This window comes from Colossoma macropomum, unplaced genomic scaffold, assembly GCF_904425465.1.
Source record: "Colossoma macropomum unplaced genomic scaffold, Colossoma_macropomum, whole genome shotgun sequence".
Lineage (NCBI taxonomy): Eukaryota > Metazoa > Chordata > Actinopteri > Characiformes > Serrasalmidae > Colossoma > Colossoma macropomum.
Genome location: NW_023494799.1, coordinates 20,979,772 through 21,001,018, shown reverse-complemented (window position 1 = coordinate 21,001,018; position 21,247 = coordinate 20,979,772). Strand labels below are relative to the sequence as shown.

Genomic DNA, 21,247 nt, shown 5'->3' with positions numbered 1-21,247 from the left:
ACTAAGGTGAGACTGTTTGGTTGAATTATTGGTGCATTTAGGAAAGCAGCATTTATTCCAGGCAGAATCAGCCACTGTTGATAACATGACCAGAAGTCATTTGACGCTGGAATGTGATGTGTGACAAATGTGGAAGTGTAAGAACTGTCTATAAGCCTCAACACTCTTAAAAAACGATGGTTATTCAAGGGTTCTTTCGTAAAGAAAAACAGTGCTGAACACTCAAAGAACCTTTGCATGATTAAAGAGACGTCTGCATTGTGAAATGGCTCTTCAGATTGATGGAGAAAATGCTACAGATGGTTCTATATAGACCTATATATACCTTTTACAAAAAGTTTTCACTCTTCAGAACCTTTTCATGATTCAAAGCACCCTTTAATTAATTATCTGTTTGACATTTGAGAATGTTCAAAAATCTCATATCATAAATAAAAGAAAATGTAACAAGTACTCAAATTGAGACACGGCAAATTTCAAATTTTCCATTTGAAAAATAGAGTTTGGCGTGCAAGATTTTGAATTAACTTATCGAGGTCCAAACAAATCTCATAAATAAGTCATGCTCAGTGATTTTTTTTTTTATTTTTGTGATGTTTTATGTCTCTATCTGATTCTGCTTTTCTGAGTGTGGACAGAGCCGGTTTAAGGGGGGGTGACAACAAAGAGACATGGCAGAGACACGATTGGTCAGAGAGTTCACGTCACCAGTGAAAGTAAAAATCTAACAAAAGATGAACAAAATAATGTCGCATTTTCAACGTCTGAAAGAACACATTTGGTGTGCAAGATGTCACGTGGTTGAATTAACTGATTGTTGTCCGAAAAAATTGCGCAAATAAATTCAGTCTGTAAAGGCCTTTAGACTTACATTCAAATACCTCCAGCGCTAATATGTTAACGATCTGTATATTGACACACTGGACGGACTATAGTCTTCATCTTTAAAGCAGTTTAAAATCCCTGTTTCAGGAGCGTGATGTAATCAATCAACCTTTATTTAACCTCAGAGAACACTGATGGTGACAATGTTGTCGAGTTGATACAGGAAAAAAGGGATTGATAATGTGTAAGAATATATCAAATAAAGTAAATTTAATAAGAAAATCAGGTAAGTATAAAAAAGAAACATTAATCAAAAAATACATAAAACACTAGAAAATAACTAAAATGTAAAACTTAATAAAATCAAAAGAAGATAAATGAAACAAAAGGTGGATACGTTCAAAAAAAGTCATATAATCAGTAATCATAATTAAAACAAGAATAAGAATATGAATCATAAACAAATAAATAAATGGGGAATATATATGAATGAAATAATAGTGAAAATCAAGTAAAACAGCTGCAGGCATAGTGGAAAAGATTAGGAAAAGATGGTATTTTTGACTCAATTGGTCTCACTTTGCCTGAGCTCCCTCTCTGGTGTTATATGGGTTTATAAACTGTAAGAGAAGGTGTCATGCTGCTGTAACCCAGGTTAATGTGGACGGCAGTGGGGGTGAAAAGAAAAAAAAAAAAACGCTTCCAGCTCTAACACCACCTGGGCTCTATATTCACAGCTCAGATAATTGGACTTGGACTTAATTAAACTTCCCATTCTATTTATATCTGGAGGATGATGGGCTTTCCCCCCACCAGTGTCATAAATGCTAAGCAAAACTAGGCTAACCCTTGCTAACCCGTGCTAGCTCTTCTCTGCTGGTGGCCACTTTATACTGTGAGCGCTCCTCATGGATGAGAAGAAGAGTGACAGCTTCTTCAGGCTGTTCATGAGCTCAGGATGAAGAGAATTCAGTTTTCAGTGACTAAATTAAATTTAAATTAGCATGATAACAATTACACAGATACCCCATAAGCTAATTTCTGGACTTCTGAACTGCTTGTAATTATTAGATAATGCTGTATAGTGAACGTAGATGTACAGTGAGGACTGCCTTTAGATCAGAATGTTTTATAACTCAGTTAAGCTCAATCCTTATCTTGCTCTGGCATGTTGGGTGTAATTAGCTGAAACTCTTTTCGCTGGAGCGGCGGGTGGCGGCAGTAGGCGGAGAGTGGGAGGCCATGATCAGGAACAGTTTATTTCTGTCTCAGACCCACCACTGTCCTCCATAATTATTTGTTTGAGAACTGGCGCTAGTCTCTCGGTGATTAGCTCTAAATGTTTTTCATCAAACGCCTGCTCCCTGCTCAGAGCAGATTTCTGAGGCTGGACTGTGTGAACGCCGCACTATTGGAGGACTTTGCTAACCCTTTGTTTCAATGGACCAGTGGAGATGGTCTGTAGATGATGAACTTGTGTTTAATCACTTACACTGCAGATTTATTATTCAGTTCTTAATCTTAAGACCTATTATTCAGTATCTGCTATCATTAATATAATTACTCAGCATCTAAACGTGAATTACTCAGTATTTCCTATACATTACTCAGCCTCTGCTATGAATTATTCAATATCTGCTATTAATTATTCAGCTTCTACTGTGAATGACTCAATTACTACTATGAATTATTTAGTATCTACTATAAATTATTCAGTGACTACTATGAATTATTCTGCATCTGTTATGAATTATTCAGTATCTACTACTAATTATTTAGCATTTACTGAATTATTTAGCATCTACTACAAATTATTCAATATCTACTGTGAATTTTTCAATGAAGACCCTTGAGTTTAAGGGGCTAACCTGTATTTAATCTAATATCTATTTAATGAACTGTTTTCTACAGTTTCTCATTAGGTTGAATGAATAACTGGCTCTAAATGTAGGTACTATGATATAAACTGAGTCTGTTCTACAGTTTCTCATTAGGATGAATTACATTTTTACCAGCGTTCTGTAAAGCTTGTCTAACCTCGCAACGGTAGCTATGAAAGAGCATATTTGACAAAGCCTGGATTGGGCAGTTAGACCGGTTCAATAGTGTGCATGTCCACCAGCAAGCAATAGAGACAGTCTGATTTTGATTCAGGGGCGCTTCTGTACTGCTTACACTGCCAGAAACATTGAATGTCAGCTTTCAGTGGATAACAGATCAGGAGGCACCTCTGGGATGGAGGCATTTGCCCACCCACTCTCTCACCTTTCCCTTTGTCCATTTTATTCGCTCACATGGTGAGACGAGATTAGACAGGAGGGCCGTCTGTTCTCTCAAAGCTCCAATTCAGACAGGCAGTGTTCACAAATACTGTATCACGCAAGACAGACCTCTGGAGAGAGTCAAACACAGTACCTGTGCAAAAGTCAGAGACCACCTTTTACTTAATTACCAGTCAAAACTGGTGCAAGTTCTTCATTTTTTGCCTATATACATAAACACATACACAGTAATGGCCTAGCAACACCTTAGCAACGGCCTGGATACCATAGCAACTGCCTAGCAACACCACAGAAAAATGGACTGACCACCCAGAGTCCAGACCTCATCATCACTGAATATGTTTGGATTACTTCAGAAATGATCAACCAACTTCTAAGACTGAACTTTGGAGGTGTGTTTGCAGATTTCTTTGAGGAACTGAAAGTGAGTCTCCTGAAAAGAATGGAAACTGTAATAAAAGTAAAAAGTGACACACTGAACACTCAAACAGCTGAGATTAGATTTAGTTGGTGAGGCTTCTGTGTCATTTTATGTTAAATATGTTTTCTGCTTTTCTCTTGACAATGAAAAATGAGTAAAGTGACTGGAAATTAAGTAAATGAAAGGTGGTCCCTGACTTTTGCACAGGACTGTATATTGTATGTATGCTGTTCTGATTGGCTGCCGTGTACTGTGCCTTATTCAAAAGAGCACCCCGCTTCTAACGGTGTAGTAGTCATTTTTACCTTTCTTTATCCCTTCTACTCTTAAAAAAAGATGGTTCTTCAAAAGTTCTTTAGTAAAGGGAATGAATCTGTTTAGAACCATGAGTTCTGTACAGAGCCATTTCATGCTTAAATGGTTCTTTGCATGATGAAATGGTTCTTCTTTTTGGACAAAAAGTGTTTTATTGGTATGATGTCAAGCTTGTAACAACAGTGGAACACTTTTTGGTGCCATAAAGAGCCCTTTTCAAAACGTTCTATGTAGAACCACAACACAACACATTCTACATCGATCTGAAGAACCATTTCATCATGCAAAGAACCATTTAAGCATGAACTCATGGTTCTAAACACAACCACTGCCTTTACTAAGGAATCCTTGAAGAACCATCTTGACTAAGAGTGTAAAATTAAAGAAGCTGTTTATGTTACTGTGCCTTTAAGACCGATACATGTAAAAGAGCTCTTTTCCGATTGGCTGCCCTGTTTTATGCCTTAAATGAAAAAATCAGTGCAGGTTGAAACACTCTATAGGCCGAATAGGTAGATATATGCAAATATGTTTTTGTTACATCCTAAAAACAATGGGCTGTTGTGCGTGGCTGTATAGACCGGAGAGTGAGTGGTATGGTACTTACAATTTACAGCTTTATCATTTTTTACATACTATATTAAGCTCTTATATTTCAAAATTTTGTTTTCCATGATATGGGCCCTTTAATAGACTTCCTTTAATAGACGTTTTGGCCATTTTGAATGATGCACATTACAGGGAAGAAAGAAACACAGCTCATTCACAGATAAAGTCTGTTTAATTCTAAGGGATATGGAGTGGTTGAAAAGTAATCATATAAAAATACTGAACTGAATACGTGACTATTTAAACACAGAGCTGTTTCGGCCTATTACAATCTGTCCTCCATCGTTGGCTGAGTGAAGCCAGCCTGATTATGAGCAGTGGTACAAGCTGGGCTGCTGTTGTCTGTGTAAATATGTGCACCGAAGCTGTAGAACTTCATTACCTGCATGTCCTTTATCTTGTGTAAAGAAAGTCTCCGTGCTCTGTTCTCTGGAGCTGATATAATCGCTCTGTAATATGAAACATTCTATCCAGTTAAATACAATTCAACTGCAGACTAAGGCTTAGATCAATAGTGATGGCTTTAAGGTCAGGAATATTATTATATTATTCACTTTTTCCTGCACACTAAGAATCATGCATAATCATATTCTCAGGTTTCATTCCATATTCTCAGGGTTTATATATATATATATATATATATATATATATATAGCAGTGCGTTGCTATGACTGAGTCAGTACAAAATCTAGTAGCAGTAATCCTGAATAGTGAGGGGATAATTAACACCCTGGCAAATGCATATATGGGCCAAAATAATACCGGTAACCAAGAAAGTTTATTCACTGTTTCACTGTGGAAGAATGCAGTGACCCAGGCAATTATCGTTAATCAGGCAAACGTTAATGCAGACAGAAGCATGCCTTCCACCTCACAGGAGCACCCCACCTAAAATCTTCACCTGTTCACTTGAAATGCCCCAAGGCTATGGCGTGGGGTAGAACTAGCTAGCGTATATATTACAAACATAGTTTGGTGTTACGTTAGGTGCCCCCAGCCCTGGGATTAAAGGGGAACCCCAATACCATACACCATCTCTACAACCCCTCTTCCAACCCAGGAAGGTGACAGTACAGCACTCTAGGCTACTCATGGGTTGCTCCTGTGAGGTGGAAGGCATGCTTCTTTCTAGTAATATTTTGGCTCATACATCCATTCACCATGGTGTTAATTACCTCCTCACTGTTTAGGATTAGTGCTACAAGATTTCGTGCTGACTTAGTCATCGGGATAACATAACACCTCGAAAAAACAAGATGGCGCAAGTGCCTCGATGACGTATATATAAATATATATAAGTAATTTCCTAAACGGCACGCCATACCATAACATATATACATAAAAAGCACATACACAGTAATGGCCTAGCAACACCTTAGCAACGGCCTGGATACCATAGCAACTGCCTAGCAACACCACAGAAATAAAATAAAACCTGGATAAAAATGCTGACCAGAACTGGCTGGCTGTGTAATATCCTGATGAGCATTAGCATTAGCCCCCAATCCAAAACATTCAGTCTGCTTACCCACTAACCTAAACCAGCTAAACGAACAACCAATAAATGGATAGACAAATAAAGAAATGGACAGACAGAGACAGAAGCTCAATAGCTCAGTTATGCTTGTTGGGGTAGGTTTCGTTGGTGGTTAGCTTTCACTTGGCAACTTCATCTTCATCTGGAAGAGTAAAGAATTCACTAAACTGTTAGCTTCAGCTATAAGTGTTAGCAAACACTCAGTGGGGTTAATACTGCTTATAGCTGCAATTAGAAAGCTGGAAAACAGGAAAACCGTCAGTAAAATCAATTACATACTTGGGTGCAGTTGACATTTCAGCCTCAAACACAACAAGATTTTACTGTTACTGCTAACATTTCGTCTGTTAAGAGGATAGCAGGCCGCTGTTGGCCTGCTAACGACAAAGCAATTTACTTATTGAAAAGACTTCAAATTGATTCAAAAAAGAACATTCACAGTCAGAACTTTCCTAAAGGAAACACAGAATGGTTGCGCTGCTTAAATAGTTCCCACTTCCTGCTAGGTTGTTACTAGGCAGTTACTGTGGTATTCCAGGTGGTCATTAAGGTGTTGCTAGGCAGCTGCCATCGTGTATGGGGTGTTTATTTAGTCGTTGAAAATGAATGGGAGTCTACGTGAGGAACAAGGGATGAAAAGACAAGTAGTAGAGTAGTAGTAGAGGAGCGCAGGTCAGTATGGCTGTGGATTTGAGCTTGGGGACATGCCCTGAATGAGTACAAGTAGTTTGGTGGCTGTTGGGCAACCAAGTAATAGAGTTTGTGTGGTGGCAAAAATGAATGGGAGAAACGAGGGATGAGAAAAAAAGACAAACAGATGAGCGCAGGTCAAAACAATAGTGAATTCATGCTTGGGGGCCTGTCCTAAGATAGCATATGCGAAACGGTGTCTTTCGAACAGGCAGAAGATATAGATGTACGTGCAATTTTTCACCCCATTCATTCATATGGGAAAAATTCTGAATTTAACGAGGGTTGTACGAAAACTGTGCATCCGATCAAAAGCTGTATACCAGCCCGAATCACACAATCAGACCAGACAATCTGGAGCTGAAATGATGCACATATTTCAAAAACCGCAGGACGAGTTACGCAGCAAAAATCTGGCAGAAAAATAAGAATAAAAGAGAAGTACAGTAATATAAAATATAGAACTATGGGTACGAAGAATTAATGCGATGCGCAACCATAATAATACTGTTTCAGCTCTCAGTATGCTTGTGAGAAGATGCAGCACAAAATACACCCTGCATCACACGCTTGCAGTCTGTGTTTCACTAATTGTGTTTTTTTCCATGTTACATTAAAAGCAGGCTCTCAGGTGAGGAGGAGTTCAGCACACACATTAGTAGTAAACTCACAGGCTGCGCTGACGCCGGCTGCACCAGCGTTCCCTCACTCGGTGATTAAAGGCTCAGCGGTTGGTCGTGCTCAGGATTATACGGTCTGTTAAATGAATTTGTTGCAAATGTTCCTTCTGCGGTGTTCCAAAAGTAGCACAAAAGTGTTATAATAAACATACAACTGCTTATTCTGTCCAGATCATGTAAAAGCTGTGGTCTATTTTAAGATAAAGGGCTTTTCTTTAGATTAGCACACAGAAAGATGCAAAAAAATAGAATTACTGTTACAGTTATTATCATTCTATACTAAAAGGTAGGTGGTTCTAATAAAGTGGCCACTTAATAGAAGCAGCCAGTGAGTAAAATCACAAGGTAGGTGCTTCTAATAAACTGGCCAGAGAGTGAAAGTACAAGGTGGGTGTTTCTGATAAAGTGGCCAGTGAGTAAAAGTACAAGGTAGGTGCTTCTAATAAACTGGCCAGTGAGTAAAACCACAAGATAGATGTTTCTAATAAAGTGGCCAATGAGTAGACGTACAAGTTGGTGTTTCTAATAAAGTGGCCAGAGAGTAAAACCACAAGGGAAGGTGTTTCTAATAAAGTGACCAGAGTAAAATCACAAGGTGGGTGTTTCTTATAAAGTGACCAGTAAGTGGAAGCACAAGGTGAGTGTTTTTAATGAAGTGGCCAGTGAGTAATAGTACAGGGTGGGTGTTTCCAATAAAGTGGCCAGTCAGTGGAAGCACAAGGTAGTTGTTTCTAATACAGTGGCCAGTTACTGAAAGCTCAAGGTAGGTGTTTCTAATAAAGTGGCCAGTTAGTGGAAGCACAAGTTGGTGTTTTTAATAAAGAGGCCGGTGAGTAAAACCACAAGGTAGGAGTTTCTAATAAAGTGGCCAGTGAGTGGAAGCGCAAGCAGGTGTTTCTAATAAAGCAGCCAGTGAGTGGAAGCACAAGGGAGGTGTTTCTAATAAAGTGGCCAGTTAGTGGAAGTACAAGGTAGGTGTTTCTAATAAAGTGGCCAGTGAGTGGAAGCACAAGGTAGGTCTTTCTGATAACTGTGAGTGCTTAGGGCTGTTAGTCTGGTGTTTGATGATAACAGGTTATTTATAGCCTTTTTCCCAACTGGTTTAGGGATTGATTGGTTGATTTTTAGTCAAAGAATTTGGCTTTTTCATCGACTGAGAAAGCCTTCAGTCAAGGAGTCGGAGCTCTAACCGTCTGTTTTTGAAATCAGAACTCTCTCCTTCACAGCGCTGCAGTAAAAAAGTACATTCCTGCTGCAGCCTTCACCTGGAAATGGAGGATGAAAAGAGGACGTGTGTTAGATAATGTCCGCCGGTCACACACAAGTTGCTGAAGCGCTAACTAACATCGTCAATGTCAAGCTCCCTCAGGGAGAAATTCTTAAATATGATTTCTCCTTCTCCTCTCGCTCTCTCGCTCACCCTTGCCAGCTTAAGCACAAATACAGAGGATCATGTGAAGGACTCTGACAGAAACTGGAATAATTAGATACGCTGACATTCACCTCAGCAGAAAATACAGCCAAAGAACTATGGCTTAGTTTGACAAGGCATACTAGAGATGCTGAAATCCAAATAAGTTGCTGAACATTCTTCATTTTCTTCTTCTTAAAGGGCTCATGTCATAGAAAAACCAATGTTGCTCACTCTTTTAAAATAAAACAGTTTGGTGTAGTATGTTAGTTTCAAAATGTAGCATTCACTTCAGTCTCTACAGGCAATGCACCGAAACTAAACAGCAAAAGCCTATTCTGAACCGATCATTTCTGTGAAAGCCTATGGATTTTACAACCTCATTTCCAAAAAAGTTGAGATGCTGTGCAGAATGTAAACAAAAATTGGATGCAATGATGTACAAATCATTTAAACCATATTTTTAAAGGAAAATACTACAAACACAACAAATCAGTTGTTGAAACTGAGAGATTTTATTGTTTTTTGAAAAATATATGCCCATTTTGAATTTGACGGCACATTCCAAAAAAGTTGGGACGGGGGCATGTTTACCACAGTGTTTCATCACCTCTTCTTTTAACAACACTCTGTAAGTGTTTGTAAACTGAGTAGACCAACTGCTGTAGTTTTGAAAATGAAATGTTTTCTCATTCTTGTTTGATATATGATTTCCGCTGCTCACCAGTTTTGGGTCCTCTTCGTCATATTTTTTTATTTCATAATGCACCAAATGTTTTCAGTGATGACAGGTCTGGACTCCAGGCAGGCCAGTTTAACACCCAGACTCTTAATACGGAGCCATGCTGTTGTAATACATGCAAAATGTGGTTTGACATTGTCTTGCTGAAATTATCAAGGCCTTCCCTGAAAAAGACGTCATCTGGATGGCAGCATATGTTGCCAAAACAGGTATATATCGTTCAGCATTAATGGTGCCTAACAGGCTGAGTGGTCTTTAGCCCAGAGGACACAGTGACCATGATTTCCAAAAAGAATTTCAAATGTTGATTCGTCTGACCACAGGACACTTTTCCACTTCCCCTCAGTCCATTTTAAATGAGCTCGGGCCCAAAGAAGGTGGCGGTGTTTCTGGATCCTGTTTATATATGATTTCTTCTTTGCGTTTTGGAGTTTTAACTTGCATTTGTGGATGTGGCCACAAACTGTTTTCATAGACAGTGTTTTTCAGAAGTGTTTCTGAGCCCATGAAATAATTTCCACTACAGAATCATGTCTGTTTTTAATGCAGTGCTGCCTGAGGGCCCAAAGATCACGGCCGCAAATAGTGGTTTTCTGTCTGGTCCCTTGCATACAGAGATTTCTCCAGATTCTCTGAATCTTTTAATGTTATTATGTACCGTAGATGATGAAAAGCAAAGGTTTATTGCTATTTTATGTTGAAAAATGTTGTTCTTGAATTGTTGCACTATTTGATCGTGCAGTCTTTCACGGAGTGGTGAACCCTCCTCATCTTTCCTTCTGAAAGACTCAGCCTCTCTGGGATGATCTTTTTATTTTTAAGCATCACACAACTTTTGTTGCCCCCTTTTGTGTTGTTGGCATCAAATTCAAAATGGGCATATATTTAAAAACAATAAAATTTCTCAGTTTCAACATTTGATATGTTGTCTTTATACTATTTTAAATTAAATATAGGTGTTAAATAATATGCACATTTTGTTTTTATTTACATTTTGCGAAGCATCCCAACTTTTTTGGAAATGGGGTGGTATGTGTGTGTTTGTATATATATATATATATATATATATATATATATATACACACACACACTCACCATATAGACACCTAGTATTGGGACACCTACTCGTTACACCTACAGGAGCTTTTATGACATTTCATCCTAAATTCATAGGCATTAATATGTTGGTCCCCCTTTGCAGCTGTGTGTCTGTGGGAATTTGGTGCTTTCATCCAGAAGAGCATTTGCGAGGTCAGACACTGATGCTGTACGAGAGGGCCTGGCTCGCAATCTCCGTTCTAGTTCATCCCAAAGATGTTCGGTGGGGTTGAAGTCAGGGCTCTGTGAGGGCCAGTCAAGTTCTTCCAAACCAAACTCACCCAGCCATGCCTTTATGGACCTTGTTTGTGCACTGGGGCTCAGTCATGCTGGAACAGAAAAAGGTTCTTCCAAAACTATTCCCACAAAGCTGGAGGCATAGAATTGTCCAAAATGTCTTGGTCTGCTGAAGCATTAAGATTTTCCATGACTGGAACTAATGGGCTCTAGGCCCCTTAAAAACAACCCCATAGCATTATCCCTCCTCCACCAAACTTTACAGTTGGCACAATGCAGTCAGGCAGGTAATGTTCTCCAGACTCGTCCAACAGACTGCCAGATAGACAAGCGTGATTCGTCACTCCACAGAATACACCACTCCCCCTCACCCATCCCCTTTGGCATTGTGCATTTTGATCTTAGGCTTGTGTGCAGCTGCTCAGCCATAGAAACCCATTTCGTGAAGCTTCTAATGCGCAGTTTTTTTGCTGATGTTGCTTCCAGAGACAGTTTGGAACTGTTTAGTGAGTGATTCAACAGAGGATAGACACTGTGCGCTTCAGCACTCTGCGGCTCCACTCTGTTAGTTTGTGTGATCAACTGCTTCATGGCTGAGCTGTTGTTGCTCCTAGACAATTCCATTTCACAATAATAGCACTTACAGTTGACAGGGGCAGATCTAGCAGGACAGAAATTTGACAGATTGACTTGTGCAGAGGTGGCATCCTATGACAGTCACTGAGCTCTTCAGTTCAACCTATTCTACTGCCCGTGTCTGTCTATCGAAACTGCAAGGCTTAATTCTATCTACCTGTTAGCAATGGGTGTGGCTGAAACACCTGAACTCAATATTATTTAATTTAACATATTGAAAAAATGTAGCTTCTCAAGAAGTTTTTTTTTTTATATTATGTTGCATTTTTTTTCCAAAATGATAAATAAATAGTTATAACTATTAAATAAATATATACATATACATATATATATATATATATATATATATATATATATATATATATATATATATATATATATTAGCTCGTGAAAATGTCTCCAGGTATAGTGATGTTATATTTTTGCCACATTGTCCACTTACTAGTCATTGTGGGTTTTAATAAATAAAATACTGTATCTTATAATTGTATTTTTGCCTTTGCTGTAGCATTAAATTGGTACCGAGAACTGTCAGATTTCACTGATATTCTGCAGTGCAAAACGGTGGAAATACATTTAATGTGCATCATTAAAATGCAGTAATCCTAAGGCTGGAGGGTGGTGAAGGAGAGCATTATAATTTTAATTTTTCCCTGCTGGAGAGATTGTGAGGATTTTTCGGTCAGTGTGTGTCCCATGCTGGCTGCCCAAATCATTTAGGCCAATGTAAACTGATTGATTTCCCACAGACACCCGGTCCTGCATGGCTGCCAGCTTTCAGCTAATTAAAGAACAGTTTTCCTGCCACAGCGTCAACAAACAGCTTTAACAAACACACACACACCCACGTACACGCAATTTTATCTCATATATCAGTGTCAAAAATGTTAAGGTTTTGACATTATCTGTCACAGAATGATGGAGCAGGTGCACCAGGGGATCAGAGGTGCTCCACATGCTTCACTTTCTGCTTTATTTGGTACAAATGTTGGCACACACTGCATCCCAACTAGCCTAACTTGCTCTCTATGAAATGTAGCAAGCAAAAGCATGTAGTTTGTTAGACGATTTGAACAGACCATTCTTCTCAGAAAAGGAAAATGTTACAAATATGTTAAAATATTTATTCTATTTATATTCTGGGATATATTGATTTAAGCCACAGAACACAAGAGGGAGTGAAAAACATCATGGGTGTGATTTGGTCGCAAGTTTGAGCTTATGGTGATGTTATTCACTATAAAACACAACCTCCACTGTTCTACTGCTTTTATACAGCATGCACAATATGCATAATAAAGAAAAAAGTAAAGCAAAGAAGCGCCAAACATTGTATCAAATGTGCTTTAATATTGTCAATTCCTTCCACCAAAAAAGTACTTTCCTTTTGTGTTATGGACTCTATGATTAAAGTTAGTTTTATTTCAATCCCATTTCTTATTTTAACCCTTACTCCTTGTTTTCGAGTGTCTCCTTGCCCCTTAGAACTGAGTTACAAGTTGTAGTGGTTGAATTCTTCCCAATGAAATGGGACCCTCAAATAAAAAAGAGAATTACTTCATTAACAGCTGCTAGCGGTGCTCTGTAGGCGACCCTGTCAGTCTGCAGTGATAGAGGAGGAGGGTAAAATTCAGCAACCTCAATGCTGGGCTTTAGTTACATTTAGGGAATCATATGTCTTCAAAGAAGGGGGCAATTTTTTTTTACCACTAAGATATATGATGGTTATTGTAATTTCTAACTGAGAAAATATATATATATATATATATATATATATATATATATAATTTATTTAAATTTATTTGGGAAAGAATGACATTTTCAAGGTGGTTGAGATAAATAGGGGGACTGAAGCCCCCTAAACAGGGTCTAGAATCATCTCACCACTCAGCTGAATGAGATTAGTCCACCAACCAAAAACATCCAGCCAGCAGCATCCTGTGACCATTGAAGGACTAGAGGATGACCAGCACAAACTGTGCAGCAGCAGATGAGCTATCGTCTCTGACTTTACATCTACAAGGTGAACCAACAAGGTAGGAGTGTCTAACAGAGTGGAATGACAAACCACTGAAATAATAGCTGCTCTGTGGGGGTCCTGTCCTCTGAAGAACCAGGAACACAAAATATACAAAGAAAGCACCCATCAAATTACACATTTTGTTTATTTTCTAAATTTGGCATTTTTCTCCAATTTTTTGCTCAGTTTCTACTTATTTGCTTTAACATACAGGACAAAAATAAAGCATAAAAATTAGGGCTGCCCTTAACTCGATAATAAAGCATTATCTCACTTCAGTGCAGTACAAAAGAAAAAAAAAAAAAGAGTGCCATTACCGCAGGTCCTTTCTGACTCTATGAATCACTCGTAGTTCAAACTGCAGATTGAATGTGCGCCACTCAATCGCCTTTAAGTGCATCAGATTGTATTAGAATCACTTTATACTCCTTCAATCAGTGAATAATGAAGAACAGCATCTTGAACGTGAAGTTCCATTGTAAAACTTTGCCAGATGGCTTGTTTGACAAAACTCAGGCTGTGTGTAGTTCCTGTCAGGCTGAGTTTAGTTTTTACTGGAGTTCATCCAGCGTACGACACCACACACAAGCCAAGCACACATCTGACACCAACAGCGTTAGTGCTGCTAATATACGACAAACCGCAGTCAACAGTGTTTAGCAGAAAAGAATGGACGCCTCAAACAAGCAAATTAACAGTACACTCTTAAAAAAAGCTGTGTCTTTAAGGGTTCTTTAGTAAAGAAAATGGTTCTATATAGAACCATGAACACTGAAAGAACCCTTTGCATGCTTAAAAGGGTCCTTTGCATGGTGAAATTGTTCTTCAGATTGATGGAGAATGTGATGTAGATGGTTCTATGTAGAACCTCTTTGAGAAAGCGTTCTTCTATGGCTACACTCAAAGTTGTTTTTGTAGGGACTCTTTAGTAAAGAAAACAGATCTATATAGAACGATGAACACTCAAAGAACCATTTGCATGAAAGGATTTTTGCATCAAGAAGGTGTTCTTAAGAATGTGCTGTAGATGGTACACAAAGTCACATGATTAATTGTGAGTTTTTTTTTTAATTGTCTGACTTTTGCATATGACTGTATATGACAAGTAGAGCTGATAAAATGGACAAAGAGTGTAGATTCAAAGCAGGTGCATGTAATAAAGATGCCACTAAATGCATTAAAATATCTGTTTTGGTTAAAATGTGCTGTTTGCACTCACTTTAATGAAATTATTTAACTATTTGCACCAAATATTAGCCTGTTGATGAAAAACACAAATTTGTCAATCAGGAATTACAGTGAATTACACTGAGTTACACTGAATAGGTGACTACAGGAAAAACACAAGCTAAGCAATCAGCGTAAGTGAATGAGTTCCTGATTTCACAGTGATCATTATAATCAGTGCTCTTTCTCTTAATTACACATTTGTAAGCATAAACGCTGAGAAGAAAAGGTTTTGATGGAAGAGGCTGTTTCTAACGGGTTTTACACACAGCACTAATGAGGCTCGGTAGATTCATCCCAACGTACACGAGCGATTAAAACTGCGTATTTATGAATAAATGTGGCTATAAAGCGACAAAATCTGACCTACACCTGAGGCACAGTTACACAGTTTAATTGTCAGAATCTTTGTTTAAGCATATGAAACATAAGCTTCACAGAATAGTTAAGCAAAATGATCTATTATCTATAAAAAAGAAATAAAGCGAAAATAGTACAAATTTATCATTGTGCTACCATAAGTAGGCAAAGGAATATAACTGAGCAAGACAGCTTATCGTTGCCGTCAGACAAAAACCTTTTATCTACAAAATGATAATTTTACAGGAGATGGAAAAATCATTATTAACTTGTAATGGAAGTTAATGGAATTTTGAACTGTTTTTACTGATCGATTTATCATGAAATGTTCACACAATGCAAAGGGTAACTTTTCAAACAAAATGCAATGTCCATGCTTCTTTGAAAATAAATGTAATTAAATAAACACATCCTCCACACAGAACACAGTGCCAACACATTTTAAGGTACAATTACTGTTTATTTACTGAATTTAACATACTGGAAACATATTGGGAAAAACATGAAACACAAAATGTGGCCTGTGCAAAGTTATGTAATATTTGTGTTTGTGTATTTCTGTATGTTGAAAAATGGCATATTTAACATTCCTATTATTTTTGAGATCAATCTGACCCCAGTGAATATTTAATGTCTCTAAATAAATAATTGACTTCATTTTTTTGCTTCATGTTTTATGACTTATATCAGCACTTTACACACATTTGTTTTGGATGTTTTGGATGATACTGAGGTCACTATAACATGCAATTGTATAATCTTCAAGATGTTTTTCTCACATAACCACACCTGTAACACACCTAATCTAACATAACCACACCTTTAACATACCTAACCTAACATAACCACACGTGTAACATACCTAACCTAACATAACCACACCTGTAACATACCTAACATAACCACACCTGTAACATACTTAACCTAACATAACCACACCTGTAACACACCTAACCTAACATAACCACACCTGTAACACACCTAACCTAACATAACAACACTTGCAACATACCTAACATACAACCACTCCTGTAACACACCTAACATAACATAACCACACCTGTAACATACCTAACCTAACATAATGACATCTGTAACATACTTAACCTAACCACACCTGTAACATACTTAACCTAACATAACCACACTTGTAACATACCTAACATAACCACACGTCACACCTAACCTAACATAACCACACCTGTAACATACCTAACCTAACATAATGACATCTGTAACATACCTAACCTAACCACACCTGTAACATACTTAACCTAACATAACCACACCTGTAACACATCTAACCTAACATAATCACACCTGTAACATACCTAACCTAACATAACCATTCCTGTAACATAGCTGACCTAACATAACCACACTTGTAACACACCTAACCTAACATAACCACACCTGTAACATACCTAACATAACATAACCACACTTGTAACATACCTAACATAACAACCACTCCTGTAACACACTTAACATAACATAACCACACCTGTAACATACCTAACCTAACATAACCATTCCTGTAACATAGCTGACCTAACATAACCACACTTGTAACACACCTAACCTAACATAACCACACCTGTAACATACCTAACATAACATAACCACACTTGTAACATACCTAACATAACAACCACTCCTGTAACACACCTACCCTAACATAACCACACCTGTAACATGCCTAACCTAACATAACCACACATGTCACACCTAACCTAACATAACCACATCTGTAACACACCTAACCCTAACATAACCACACCTGTAACATACCTAACATAACCACACTTGTAACATACCTAACATAACAATCACACCTGTAACACACCTACCCTAACATAATCACACCTGTAACATACCTAACCTAACATAACCACACCTTTAACATACCTAACATAACCACACATGTCACACCTAACCTAACATAACCACACCTGTAACATACCTAACCTAACATAACCACATTTGTAACATACCTAACCTAACCACACCTGTAACACACCTAACCTAACATAACCACACCTATAACACACATAACCTAACATAACCACACCTGCGTTAGTGCGAGAACCACTGATAGTGACACAGGGTACGGTGAGGGAGTGATCTGCTCTGCTGTGTTATATATGCTACTATATTCTGTATTGTGTGTTGTACTATGTATAGGCTGGCCCCCTAAATCGAAGTGGGTTTGAAGAATTCTTTAAGGGGAAAACATAATTCCCATGATAACAAAATGGCCCCAGAGAAAAAAGATGTTTGTTAAATTCAGGATAACAGGAGGATTAAGTTTGTTCCCTCTAGATGATGTGTAACGAAACATGTAATTTGATTTCCAACTTTTGCAGACGCCTATATGTAGGCACCAAGACAGAAAATGATACTAATGAAGATTTTGATGTCTGCTGTGTACACCAGCGAGTCTTAATAAGTGTATATATACATATATGCGTGTGTGTGTGTTGTACCTGTGCAGGAGAAGTCGTCCACTCTGGTGAACCCGGGCAGGCAGTCACAGCGATGTCCACCCGGCAGGTTCACGCACACAGTGTTGGCCTGGCAGTAATGCATCTGAGTGGAACACTCGTCTATATCTGCACAAAGAAAGAGGATAAAAATATACCAATGGATTAATCTGAAGGAGACCATTCAACCGCACTAATTTTAGAACATAAGAATCATTCATAATAAGCTGTGTGTTCATTATTTGGGGCAAAAGAGCAAAATAAAATTCTCAGTCAACATAATTACAGTAATGATACATACACATAGATCAGTGGGGAGGTTTAGCTATTAGAGCTAGGCCTTCAGCTCAGGCCATAAAAGATGTTTCTATTAGCGCCCTTAAGGGATTTCCAATGATACGTTTAACCACTAGATCAAACACGGACATCAAAAACTTTCACAGTGACATGTCTAGAACCTCCAGAGGGACCTGAGTGACATTTTTGGTTCCAGTTCCTGAAGTCCTAACCAATGAGAGAGCAGCTCAACAGTATCTACCTACATACCAAAGTCAAAACAATCCTGATTGGACAATTTTCTGTTGAGTGTTTCAATAATTTAACCCTTTTTTCCCCCAACCAAACCTCAAAGGAATAATATGTAATACTGACAGCAAGCGTTTAAAATGGCTACTGCATTCCAAATGCAAAACTTTGGAGAGAGTTGTCTGCCCCCACCCGTCCCAGACTAAAAGCTCACACAGGTTGCCAGGTTGAGGACACCAAACATACACGAACGAGCACAAGGCGAGTGCAACAACAGACTTTGATAATGGCAAGTGATGATGATAAGTTGATCAGCTAATGTACACATTTGCAATGTTTTTATAGTTTAATTATAAACCAGCTCATGTGGATTTTTTATAACTCTGTCAGTGTTAGCTAGATGCATGGCTGGCTAGGTATGGTAGCCAAAGCTAAGCCTGTTATCGCAAAAACAAAAGCCCACTGCTCTGAAAATATATTTGCTGCCTTAAATGAAGCTGAAATCACCTTCTTTTTCACCAGCACCTTATTCTAATTTTCCCATTCCACCTTAAATAGTGCAGCCGTTACATTCTGGCTCCTCAGCCTACTAGCCAGCTTCTTGTTTTAATTTTCCTATTCCACCTTAAATGGTGCAGCAGTTACGTTCTTAGCCTATTTGCCAGCTTCTTGTTCTAATTTTCCTGTTCCACCTTAAATAGTGCAGCAGTAACATTTTGGCACCCCAGCCTATTCGCCAGCTTCTTGACCGAATTTTCCTGTTCATAAAATTCATAAAATCCACTACTGTGTTAATAGGTGTATTTTTACAAATGAAAAAAAAAAATTATGGTGAAAGCTGAGCACTCAAGATGAATTCTTTGATTCACTCCCTAATGAACTGTAATTGAATCAAAACATTGTGAGTAAATCCAGAAACGGTTCTCCAGTCCAGAAAAACAGTTCTTTGCACATGAGCTGTTCTAATGATATTAAAGTCGCCTCTACACAGTTTTCATAATAATAATTATTCATAATTGTTTATACAATAATTAATGATTCAGTATCTTTTTTATTAATTTATCTATTACTACCATCATGCATAATCTCAATAACTAAGAACCTAGTTCTTCAAAGAACCTTGTACATATGGTTCTACATAGCAACAAAAGGGGTTCAGTTTCTCTTACAAATTATAGCAGTTCATTTGGTACACTCTTAAAACTAAAGGTGCCAAAATGTGTTCTACGAATGCCATAGAATTACTACCTTTGGTTCCTGAGAACCACAAGAACCTCTCAGTGGAAGGTTCCTTAAGGAACCGTTTTGTAAATGAGATGTGAAGAAACTTTTCTAAGCACAAAAGGCACAGGTTCAAGTGTTCAAGATGAATCATTTGAATCATTTGATTCACTCCATAGTGAATCACAACTGAATCAGATCATAGTGAGTTCAGAGATTCCACTCCACACACAGATCAAACAGTTCCTGATCTAAAGAAATCGTTCATTACAGAGAACCTGCAGAACACAGATCTGCCCGAGTCACTGACGGATCACTCCGAGCTGTGAATGTGCTGAGATCAATGCAGGAGGCTGTGCTCAGTCACAAACAGCAGAAAATTACATCAGTTTCTAGCTGACATGATTCTCTGAGCACATTCAGATACAGTGCACAGCAGATTACACTCCGGTTCTGCTTTACATTTCACACCTACTTCTACAGTAACCTTTAAATGCATCAACAGGCAAATGAAATAAAGGCACCACCAACCGTGCCTGTAGTACACTGCAAATGTCACCAGAAAACCTGCCCAGCTGGAACACGGAACACACGTCTGCATCTTAAACATGGAAATACTCTTAAAATGGATTCATTACCCTTAAAAAAGGGGTCTTTAGTCTTAAAACGGTTGCTCACTCTATAAAGGGGAATCGTTAGTCTTAAAAAGGTTCTTTACTCTTAAAAAAGGGGGCTTTAGCCTTAAAGGTTCTTTACTCTTAAAAAATGGATATTTAGTCTTTAAAAAGGTTCTTTACTCTTAAAAAAGGGGTCTTTTGTTATAAAAAAGTGTTCTTTACTCTTAAAAAAGGGATATTTAGCCTTTAAAAAGGTTCCTTACTCTTAAAAAAGGGGTCTTTAGTAATAAAAAAAATGGTTCTTTACTCTAAAATAGGGGTCTTTAGTCTTAAAGGGTTCTTCAGTCTTAAAAAATGGGTCTTTAATGAAGAACATGCTAATATGTAGAACTACAACAACACAAAGAACGATTTAAATCCAGAAACGGTTCTCCAGTCCAGAAAAATAGTTCTTTGTACATGTGCTGTTCTAATTATAGTCGCCTCTATGCAGTTTTAATAATAATAATTATTATTCACAATTATTAATACAATAATTAATAGTTCCGTTTGTGTTCTTTTATTAGACCTATTACTACCATCACGCATAATCTAAATGACTGAGAACATAGTTCCTCAGGGAACCGTTTGCATATGGTTCTATGCAGCAACAAAAGAGGTTCTGCTTCTGTTACAAGGCATAGCAGTTTATAGGGTACACTAAAGGTGTCAAAATGTTTTCTATGGCATAAAAGAACCACCTTTGGTTCACCTTTCAGTGGATGGTTTCTTAAGGAACCATTTTGTAAATGGGATGCGAAGAAACTTTTCCGAGCACAAAAGGCAAGTGTTCTATGATGGCTTTTCAGCAACAAGCCAAGAACCATTTAGGAAGCTTATTTTTTACGAATGTGCTATCCACCTTATTTTAACCGCGGAAGTAATACTTCCCGTTTTGTGCAATGCTTCCGTTTGATTCACGAATTGTGTTATTTGTAGCTTAAATCTTGTGGAAGCACTTTGGAAAAGCACATCCACAGACAATTGCTGAGTGGGATGATGACGAGGTGGCTAGACATAACTTGCACAGACCTTTTTAACTATTTTGTGTTGTGCCTTGGGGTGGATGGATGTACAACTGAAAGTTTGTGAACCCTTAGAATTTTCTATATCTCTGCATAAATTTGACCTAAAACTTCATCAGATTTTCACACAAGTCCTAAAAGTAGTTGAAGAGAACCAAACTAAACAAATGAGACAAAAATATTAGACTCTTTTATTTATTGAGGAAAATAATCCAATATTACTTATTTGTGAGTGGCAAAGTGTGTG

The 21,247-nt window shown here is 38.0% G+C and overlaps 1 protein-coding gene across 1 annotated transcript in view; it reads right to left on the bottom strand.

Annotated features, from left to right (window-relative positions):
- The window catches only part of LOC118819330 (protein kinase C-binding protein NELL1-like), a 377,055-nt gene that overhangs the window by 84,291 nt on the left and 271,517 nt on the right, over positions 1-21,247 (bottom strand). The window contains exon 13 of the mRNA XM_036587069.1: positions 17,577-17,702. Within this exon, the coding sequence (XP_036442962.1) occupies positions 17,577-17,702 (126 nt within the window). The remainder of the gene's footprint in view (positions 1-17,576; positions 17,703-21,247) is intronic.